Source organism: Myotis nattereri, assembly GCF_964212035.1.
Source record: "Myotis nattereri genome assembly, chromosome: 1".
Lineage (NCBI taxonomy): Eukaryota > Metazoa > Chordata > Mammalia > Chiroptera > Vespertilionidae > Myotis > Myotis nattereri.
In genome coordinates this window covers 8,370,858-8,381,780 of record NC_138075.1, presented here as the reverse complement: position 1 = coordinate 8,381,780, position 10,923 = coordinate 8,370,858, and the positions used below count along the sequence as shown (strand labels likewise).

Sequence of the window (10,923 nt, the reverse complement as noted above, 5' to 3'; positions counted from 1 at the left end):
TACATGTTTATTGATTTCAGAGAGGAGGAGGGAGAGATAGAAACATCAATGATGAGAGAGAATCACTGATTGCCTCCTGCATGCCACCTACTGGGGACTGAGCCTGAAATCTGGGCATGTGCCCTTGACCTGAATGGAACCTGGGCCCTTCAGTGCGCAGGCTTACACTCTATCGGCTGAGCCAAAGCAGCTAGGGTGAGACCAGACTTACTGATATCACAATTTAGTGTGAGGATCCACCCGACTGCTCGTTGTCCCCTCAAATCCATATTCTATGCTTATTGTGCGTGCATGTGGGTCATGGTGTGTGTGTATGGGGGAGCAAAACTTCTGGTACACAGACCCATTTGATAAAAGCTATTCTTGCAGAAAAGATATAGACATAATTCCAGGAGGTCCATGGGGGCTCCCCAGTCTGGGGTAAAGCCCCTCACAGTCCACGTTGCTCTCCTTCCATCCCAACTGTGCTGAGTTACCCAGAGTGCCTGCGACTGGCTGCTTTTATTGCAGGAACTACTTTTATGGCAATTATGAGATGGAAGTTAACTAAACTTATTGTAGTAATCACTTCAGGGTGTGTATGTTCAGTCACTACACTTACCAGCATGTCCGAGCCAAACCGGACTATCCTAGATGCCTATAGAGTGGGAGCATGTCCCAGCTCTGTGGCTCACCCTACACTTCCCTGGATGTGATCAGGAAAAGCTTTGGACAGAAAAGATGAATTAGTTTCTTTACTCCCCTCCCCATTCCCAGTCTATGGAATTTACATACTACTTTTGGAAAAAGCAGAAAAACATGAGACAGCACGCCAGAGGGGGGGCGGGGGGGCACGGGACACTCGTCTCTTCACCCCTAGGAACTACTTCTTTCTCTAAAAAAGTGTTCTTAGTGGATTTTAAATTTTGTGGTAGTGAAACCCATTCTGCCCCCCCCCCCCATGAATCTTATAGAAACCACATGTCTATTAAACAAATAGGAGCTGAATTTTTGAAAAATTTATAGGTTCATAATAGTAACAAAGTTAAAGGAAAACAGAAGCTAATGAGTTGCTGGTCTCCAAAGTGTTGAAATGTGGTATATCACATAATTTTTTTTTAAAGTAAAATATTACAGAATGTAGTTCACATAAAAACAGCTTCTGAAGTGTGGGTGCGGCCACTGGACTAGATGGTGTCTGAGGTTCTAGTTCTAGGTCAGAAGCCCTCCCGTGTTCATGGCCACCCTGACACTGCAGGTTGCTCTGGCGATCCTGGGGCCTCACATGTGTGGCCTTCCCCTAAAATGCTCTAGATGTTTCCACAGTGTCTGCAGTGGTGAGGGGAGGAATCCAGGGCTACGCCACTTGGGTTGAAACCTGGCTGCATTCAGTACTTGTGTGATCTTGGGAAAGGGACTTAACCCTTGTGTGCCTCAGTTTCCTCACTTGTCAACACGCTGTGAGAACGAACCAACGCAGGAAAATGAGGCGCCTACAACAGCCCGCGCACAAAGGCGGCGGTAAGGAAGCAGCTATTGTCATTCCTGTTGTGTCAGACCAATCTTCATGGAAGGAGACACAAAGCCGGTTCAACCTCGCTTTTAGGCCTCTTGCTACCGTAAAGCAAGTGCAGCAGGAAGCTGGACTTAACCCGCAGCATGCCTCTATTCTAAGTTTTCTGGAGAATTCTTCTTGAGCTGAAGGAAGTTGCTAAACACTACGGCTTCTTCCAATTCCAAGATGGGAGACGAGGAGGCTGCACCCGAGGAGACAGCGTTTGGGAGCTGCAGCAGACGGCTCCCGGGTGGAAGCGGGGGCTGTGCGGCTCCCAAGCTCCCCCACCGGGTCACCAGGCGCTCAGGCCACAGACACTCGGGGAGGTCCCGGTCCCTTTCCTGCACCCCAGCTCCCGGCGTGACCTCTTCCACTGTGCGGAGGAGTCACAGGCACAACTCACCTGCTGGAATGTCGATCAGGCGCGACTGTGGAGGTGATGAACCCTCCATCCCACGTCTCCTCTCACGGCCTCTCAGTAGCAGCCTCGGTGAGGACATGAGCTCCGCCACACAGGAGGTGGGTCACCTAAGACCCCGCATTCCTATTCTCGGTGAGTCTACTCTTATCTCCAAGACGTTTCAAGAATCATTCTAAACATGATCAGGGCTCGAATAATCCATTTCCATAAACTGTGTCCCAATTCACATTTGGCTCAAAGAGAGGTGGTCGGTATGAAAACACCTCTACTTCTGCCCATAGAGAAGTTAGAATGAGTTTACAGAACGCTGGGGCAGGACCTGCCATCATGGGCCGCACAGCAGGCACCAGCCTGGAGCCGCGCCAGCGCCGCCTGCCCACCTTCCAGCCAGTGTCCTGGGCTAGGCCGCCCGACCCTGGCAGTGACTTGATTAATGGTCAGAAGCAGCGGGCCCAACACCATGGCTACATTTAGTTTCATGATGAGCATTAAAATCCACATGTTCTTTATTTAGTCCATATAATACACCATTTTTAGAGTTTTTAAAAATTAGATAAAAGAGCATATTAAATGGCAAGTGTATGAAGTTTCTCTTCATAAACAATGTCAAAACAAAAAGTTTTGAGTTACAAAATGTTTAAAAATATGTAGGTACTTAACATTTCACTAAAGCATAAAGGTACAGATATTTTCTAAAGAAAAATAATTGTGCCACTTACCTATTTTTGCTGTTTCTATGAACTTTTTTATTCTGTACATAGGACATTTTGTACAAAATATGAAGTCTACATTTTTATTATTACCATAAAACAAAGATACAATGTATGTACAATATTAAAAGGAAGCCATACTACAGCCACACTAAAAAGACACTCGGAACAGTGACATTTCTGATGTACAGGGACATTTGGGAAAGAGTGAAGATGCCAAACGCAGAACTTTATGAAGAAAAACAGTCACCAGTTTATTTTCAATGTAGTACTTTTGAAATCAGTTGGTACAGAATAAACAATGTATCTATATAATAATATATAAGTTGAACAATTAGCACAGGGCATCTGAATACTAACTAGGAAAACTTTAAGAGGCCAAAATATTAAATAATACTCTTGTCAAAGAAAATTAGTTTCTCTCAAAACGCTTTTTCCCTTTTTTTGGTGAATGTTTGTCTTCAATAAAGAGCAGAAATAAAACCTAGACAAAAGATGTTCTTATACTTTGAGCTTTACACAACCACCCAAACATTGAAATGTTGCTATTTTTTAGAGTCTTCCAGAAAGCTCTCTCACAAACATACTGAACATCCAAAATCAAGGCTATCTGAGCATCTGTCAGCCAAAGACGGAAGTTCAAACAATGGTATATCAAAATACATAAGATGCTGCTTTATACAATAAAAAGCACCCTTTTTCCCTCAAAAGGAGAAGGCATCTAAACTTTTTTTTAATCGCAAATTTCATAATGGTAAAATGGATCGATACTTGTCAAGTTTCTCAGGAAGTGTGTCTGCTCACGCAGCGGGCTTTCCACTGGCGGCTGGGCACTCTGAATCCAGCACGCGTGCTCCACGCAGGAAGTCCCCTCCCCCCAAACGAGTCTCCTCCAACACACGGGACATACATAGTCTGTGGATTTAAGTGGCAGGGAACGACAGTCTGCTTTTACAATGAGTGGATACCGAGACCTCGAATAGAAGACAAATCTTAAAAGAAGCCATGTTGCATCTTTTATGCATAAAGACATTTAACATTAAGTTATATAATCTTATGCTGGAGACGAAAACACCCTAGAATCACTTGTTTAGGAGAGCAGTACACATCTCAAATAGCTTTCAAGCAGATAAATAAGTCAAGATACTGGCCACCCTGAGAGAAATAAAACATACAATGCACTAAGTTTAAAGAATTTTCCTCGTGCTATTCCATCGAAAACGAGAAGCTCAACACATGCAAGGAAGTATGGGAAATATATAGCAGCATTTGATGAAAACTCAGACACGGTCCTTTCCTTAGAAGTGCATATAATGTGTGCTTGTTTCCACACAGGGGTTCACCTGAAGCCCTCCGCCTGTTCCCCCCTCGGCTCTCAGCACCACGTCACACAATAACGAGTGTCACACTAGCGCCTGGTGTGCATGGTGTGGCTACGTTTGCCCAAAGGCAGCTGCCGGCCAAGAACTGGCTTAACGCAAAACGTTCTCATTCTGGCCTTCTATCAAGTGTGGAATTCTTAGAGACTAATTTTATTAATTCAAGAGCCTTGCTAAAGGGCAACAACGAGTAAGTACAGAAAAAGAAAATCTGCAAACCCCAAAATGAACACATTGTTTTAAAAATTCCAATTCTAGCCACGGGAGGCAGAAAGAGCTCTTTGTAAAATAAATTTCTCCTATGAGCTTACTCCTGGAGTCCTGGCGCCGGACCACCAACGGGCAAATATGGCTTTAGAAATACACGAAAGAAGTCAGACATGATGTACATGTCGCTGCTCAAAGTGAAGGACACCTCAGGAAGAAACGGCGGCTGAGGATTGTCACTTCCTTGTTAGAACAATGACAGCAAAAAATCATTTTAATGAAATTGAAAGAAAACACATCAAAAACAGAAAGACATTGCTGGTGTAAACAATCACATGGAAACAACTTCAAAGGTTGTTAAGTCTTACAAATATGAAATATTTAAGTGTTTCTTTGATTCGAAAAACATTGATACTCTTAGAACTATTTATTTTAAACAATCACCAATTCCATTTGGGTAGAAGGTGAAGGTGATGACCAGGGTGCTGATTTGGTTCGCTGTCATATTTGGGACCGTGGCGGGGACACCGTGGCCGGCTCTGCCTGGGTCTGAGTCACCATTGTTTGAACTCCTAATCTCGAGCTGGGGATGGAGTGCATTACTGCCTACAGGATGGGGGCGAAGAAAGCTCTGACTCTGAGTGTAACTGATTTGTATGGCACAAAAGTATGTGTTTTCTACAGAATCCGGGACCGAGCCGGCAGGCGGGCAGCTAGCGGCCGTCCTGGGACAGCAGCTCATCGGCTCTGCAGTGAGCCTCCAAGGCGCTCTTGGTGAGGAGGTCCTGAGGCAGCTCGGACTTGCGGCGCACCAGAGCCCGGTCCTTCTTCAGGTCCTTCTGTGCCTGTAATGACAAACGCAGGGCGTGGACTATAAACCACAGTCCCCACAGCGAGCGCACATCCGCTTCATCAGCCAAGGACTGCTGTGCGGCGGTGGCAGCACACACCCAGGGCCCCTCTGCCCTCTAAGGGACAGGCAAAGAGGCAAGTATTTCCTCTTGTGGCAACTACCCCAAAATGCCACGTCTATTAAAAACAATCTCATGACCAGTGTGAAGGACGGTGTGCACACAATTCTGTTCTGTCTTTGAAAATGCATAGGTTTGCACAGATTACTCAATACCTCTATTGTGCAAATCCACCAGTTTTGGTCAAAAGCCAAGGGCCACTGCGTTGACAGCAGTATTTTGGAAATATGACAACAAACCATCTCACTCATCCAAACACCATGTATGTATATACAGAGGACTGTCAGTCAGAAACTTGAACCTGAACCAAGCCTTCTTCCTATCAAGTGTCTCCATCAAAGAGAAGACGGTATTTACAGAGGATAAGTCACTCGGTGGTGAACAGGCGTCTACCAGAGGAAATATGTTTTATGTCAGTAATTTGACAACAAAAAGAATATAACGGTAAAACTTCTCATAGTTTCTAGATACCTTACAGTATAGCCTGTAAAGTATACTTAACTTAAATGAAAAATTCAAGGACCTGCAGAAGTCATACATGAAATGTTCACATTTTTTGCAGAGCTAATATGTCTCAGAGCTCTTTGCAAATTTATCTACGGAAACAGCAATACTGTTAGAGTTTAGAAAGAATTTTGTGTGACATCATTTTAGATTATTTCTAAAATGTTATCTGAATATTAATATTCATTCATGGTAAAGGAAGGAGTTTTGGTTTCCCCTGGAAACTGGTGCAAGATGGCTCAGGAAAGCCACACACGTCAGAGACAGAGGGCACCAGCCTGTCACGGTCACAGTACTTGTAAGAGTGCTTTTGTTTGTGAAGTGGATTTGCCTTCGAACTGTGGGAAACTACCCTGAGTTTTATGTCCATTCCAGGGTGAGCTGTAAAAGAACGCAAAGCAAAGCCAAACAAAACCAAGACTTTCTATACTTGAAGTATTCCTGATTGCTGAGACGGGCATTCCAGAGAGAAAAAGGCAACAGCAAAAACCGTGGCCTGGAACAGCAGACGCAAACTGGGAACACGGACCCTGGGCTTCTGAAAGGAAAGGGCAGAGGTGTGCTGGCGCAGCGGGCCGCTCCGCGCAGGCCTGGTAAACTGATGTGTAAAGCAGAGAATAACTTCACAACCCCCCGGGGGAAAGGTCAGAGGAACAGGAGCAGGAGAGCGGGAGGCACCATGCAGAGGGTCACCTAGGTGAGTAACGCTTGGTGAAGGGGACATGCTGGCGGACATGTTGATTGTGGATGGAACATACAAGACACACAGAACAGACAGACAGTGGGAGGGGCATGACTGTGACATCCGCTACGGGTGCAGCTGGAGGAAACGGCCTGTTCCTCAGCATATGGCAGAGCTGAGGGACTGCATTTACATAGTGAGTGGCCACAGAGCACCAGGGGCTGGCGCACATAACTGCATGGTTTTACTCAAATTAGGGCAGAACTAATAAAAATGTCTTAAGGAGCACATTTCTTGGAATGACAGGGAAAATACTTCATGTACACATTAGCTTGTCACTCCTTTTCCTCAACAGAAAGGCCTTAACACTCTATAGATTGAGTAAAGAGTACCTGCACTTCCCACCTTCCGTCTTTCTACACCTTCCTGAATTGCATGGCTGGCACTGCTTTTCTCCCGACCGACTGTTAAAATGAGAATTGTAAACATTTTAAATGTCTCTGGTAGAAATGTCATTCACATGAAATTTACTAGTTTTCTTAGGATGCTCTATATAGAATTATACAAGTTTCTCAAAAGAAATGCGAATATAGTCTGACAGGTAAGCATACAGTTGACTTCCTCCACAATATTCCAACCAGCTACCTCCACTGCCTTAGAACCTCCCCCCGCCCCCCCCGCAATGTGCTGTCATTTGCCTCACGTGTCACACCGAACCAGCACTTGAGTCATTTTTAGCTAAAGCTTCTTATGTCAATTTGGTATCCAAATCACCCACATACATTTTCCCCTTGAATCTCGGTATCTCCTCTTTGCTTTATCAACAGTGTTTTTGAGAATTTCAGGAATATGACTGTAAACATTTTCAAATTAAGAATAGTCTATCATATCAAATATTATACCGAAGAGACTGCACTAAAAATATCTTCATCTAGATAGAAATTGGGAGGGGGTTTCAGTTGATCCATACAAATCTGTAAGTCTTGAAATTGGGGAGTGGTAATCTTCCAACCTTATTCTTTTACTGGCATTAATTTGGCTATTCTAGGTCCTCTGTATTACCATATAAATTTTAGAATCAGCTCATCAATTTCTAAAAAAAAAAAAGTCTGCTGGGATTCTGCCTGAGATTGTGTTAATTTGGGGAGAACTGGCATCTTAATGGTATTAAGGCTTCCAACCTGATCCATAGAAACCTAAAGGTAAGGGTGGGGGAATAATTTTTGTAAAAATGTCAATCACACAAAACACCGAGTCATGTAATCTAATTTCAAGGGTCATGAAAACAAACATGTTACAGAGGAGGCCCTAAATCATAAAGAAGCCCGTAACTTACACAATTATGTATTATGTTCATTACATTTTGGGCACTGTTTGCTCTTTTCCTAGCTTTAATTATCAAGTCAGAGAATGTACTGAAAAGAACAATTCTCCAACCCTAAATATTTAATGTGAAAGAACTGGCTTGTAAACCAGTTTCCTTCTCAACTTTATATGGACTGACAAATGAACATGTGGTTACAAGTTCACAGGCAGGCTCCCTGGGGGAGGGCACTGGCTTGATTTCCTCTGGATGTGTGCAGGTGACAGGCTGGCTGTCCTGTCCTTAGCACACGTTAAGTCGTAGAACCAAAATAGTAATAAAAAAGAGGACCTCAAATTCCAAGTTAAAAAATCAAGTAGGAAAATTAATACTCCCACAAATAGAGAAAAATATAAGAATTTTATGCTTTTTATTAAATCTATTTCATTGGTAAAAATATTAATTGTGAGGAAATTATGGCATGCGATTAGATTAAGTAAAAAAATGTTACTAGGGGTTTAGTGAATTTTACCACTGTACTTTTAGTATTTCCAAGATTTGATGAGCTGAAAGAAGCAGGAATTCACCTGCTTTTTATTTTCATCTCCAGCCAGGAGCTGGCTGGCAGAAGCGGCGTGACCGTGGTCGGCACAGGCACTCCTTCTGCAGCACCAAGAAAAGGAGTCCAGACCAGGGCTGCCCAGTGGAAAGGTAATGCCACCTACGTATGGAATTCTAAATTTTCTAGTAGCCACCTCAAAAAAGTAAAAAGCAATAGTAATAGTGAAAGTAATTTTAATGTTTTATTTAGCCCAGTATATTAAAAATATTATAATTTCAACAAATAATCAATAATAAAAAAAATGACGAACGGAGTGTTTTCACATTCTTTCCCTCACAGTAAGCCGGGGAATTCCTGAGTTTGAGTGACGGCACGCGCAGTGCCGATGGCCACATTTCAGTGTGCAGCCACGTGGCCGTGGGTAGGACGGCACAGTCAGATGGCCTGGACCGCATGCTCTGGGAAACGTCTGATCCTATCGGACCAGGTGCGGAATACCATTTACTTGAATTAAAATCAAACAGATTAACACCCCCTCTCTGTTTAACTGCGTTCGGAATGGCACTCGCACTTAGGAGCCATTTGCACACAGTGCACGGTGTCACTGCAGCCGCTCAATTTTCACGTGTCGGAATCCCAGTGCTGGTGTCTTTGGAAACTCTTTTGCTGGTCGGAGGGGATTAAAGTTCAAAGTCAGAGCCAGCCCAGACCCCCAGCCTGGCCAGGACGACATCAGCTCCCATGGACAGAGAGGCACGCACCGCAAGGCTCTCGCACGCAGGCGGGAGCTAGTGCGTTACCTCAGTCGCCCACGCTGCATGACCAGTAGGGTCTAAATAGGTATTCCCACCACAGTGGAAACAAAACCACTCGAGCGAGGTAGTACGTGCGGTGGTTCTGACAGAGTCCGCAGCCCTGGGCGCCCCAACAGAGCCCGGGCCCTGCACAGGCCTCACGGACCCTGAGGTTCTCCGAGGGGAGGGAGACAAGGCTCCACCCTGGGGTCCGGGACCAAGAGAAGCTGGAGGGAGGCAGAGGGAAAGGCGGCAAGGCGTGACTGCGAAGCTTTTGACTTTTTGCTCGTTAACACTGAAAGACATTTAAGGGTGGGGATTACTGTTAAGATAAACGAATAGACAAATTGCAGGCACATATTTCACTCTTAAAAACTGTTTCTAGTAAACTGATCACTGAGATGTACGGATAACTGTTTCCTGTAAGTTTACCAAAGTTTAATTTTTAACTCTGGCTCGCAGACTGCTGGACAGCACCTCACCTACACAATCATGTGCATTTCAAAGCAAATCTACAGCGAGCGCCTCTCCGCTGAGCTCTGCGCACTTTTACCTGGCGAGCCTCTTCGTTCACTGTCTTTCTCAGCATCTGCACATCTTCAATTAAGGGCCCATCTGTCTCCATTGCAACCGGGATGCTCATGGTGCTCGCTTGACTATGTACTGTATACTGCAATGCAAAGTGTGGAATCACTCTCTGTTAGCGCCTGGGGTCCGACGCCAGGGTCTCCTCCTGGCTGGGCACAACTTCCCACCAACGCTCCCCAGGGCCCTCTGCGGCCTTCACCTGCCGCTGGCCACCTGGAATGCCTACAGTTCTGGTGACACACAGGTGAAGGGCAGAGCTGGTGTCAGTGGTCACTCCACCATCCCGGCCCCTGGGACTGGGGGCCGGTGGTGACACCTGCCTTACAGCCTTTGCTGTCCTGATCCCTCATAAGCAGTGAGGGCACAACCTGGATTGGTCACCAGGGCCTGTTTCACACTGAAACCGGCACCTCTAACCTCCCAACCTTTGCACACCACCTGCTGATCGGTGATGTGCACCCTTTCCTCTCCCATCTTCCTTTCTGGATCTTTTACTCCATTTTCCTAACTTGCTTCAGCCTCGTCATGGACCACATCCTCTGTCCATACCCAGAATGCACAGCTGCTGCCTGAGCTGGCACTGCAGGGAAGCACCAGTGCACCCCCAAGTTCAGGACCTCCTGTCCAGCGGCTCCCCTGTCACCTCCCCACTGGCCCTGGGCTTGGTATGAATTGCAGACGGGTCTTTCAGACTGTTTATCTGAGTGTAACACGGGGCTAAGATCAGAGGGTTGTTACTGAGCCAAGAGACTTGAAACAGCCAGATTACCATGAGCACCTAGTGTCCACTTTCTCTGTGAGGGTGAGGAAAGGGGAAGAAACCCAGGAGTCTGCTGAGTGGTGCTATTTCAGGGGCTTCCATGTCTTGCGACAGACCCATAAAGTGGGTGCCACGGCCCATCTGACGAGGACTGAGGCTCTGAGTGGGCAGTGAGGGGCAGCTGTTGCCCTTCCATCACACACCCTCCAACGCTTTGCCCGGGGAGGGAGGGGAGGTCCCTTGCCCTCTGGCCTTTAACCTTCTCCCTCCCACCTCAGTGAACTTCCAGAAATGAGGTTCGGCGCCCCCCCTTATTTCTCTCCTCCCCCCCACCCCCCAGTTCACCACCTGCTTTGAGCCCTCAGCTCTGTGATGGTACCTTAGTCACCAGGCTGTCAGTGGTGCCATCTCTTGGTTGCTAAGCTGCTTTTTGTTTCTATCCTCCTGGACCTGACCACCACCATCCCTGAAGCTTCCCCTCCTGCTGTCTCTGGATGCCAGAGCTGGC

General features: G+C 45.9%; 1 protein-coding gene across 5 annotated transcripts in view; it reads right to left on the bottom strand.

Moving 5' to 3' along the window:
- Positions 1-2,438: 2,438 nt before the first annotated feature.
- The window catches only part of PPP2R5C (protein phosphatase 2 regulatory subunit B'gamma), a 138,803-nt gene continuing 130,318 nt past the window's right edge, over positions 2,439-10,923 (bottom strand). For 2 of the 5 annotated variants that reach the window (XM_081086263.1, XM_081086265.1), the window contains 2 exons: positions 9,621-9,737; positions 2,445-5,096 (listed from right to left, as the gene is read on the bottom strand). In XM_081086263.1, coding sequence (XP_080942389.1) covers positions 4,965-5,096; positions 9,621-9,737 — 249 coding nt within the window. In that variant the 3' untranslated portion in view covers positions 2,445-4,964. Of the gene's footprint in view, positions 5,097-9,620; positions 9,738-10,923 lie in introns of all 5 variants that reach the window. The other 3 variants (XM_081086264.1, XM_081086266.1, XM_081086267.1) reach the window with 2 other exon arrangements.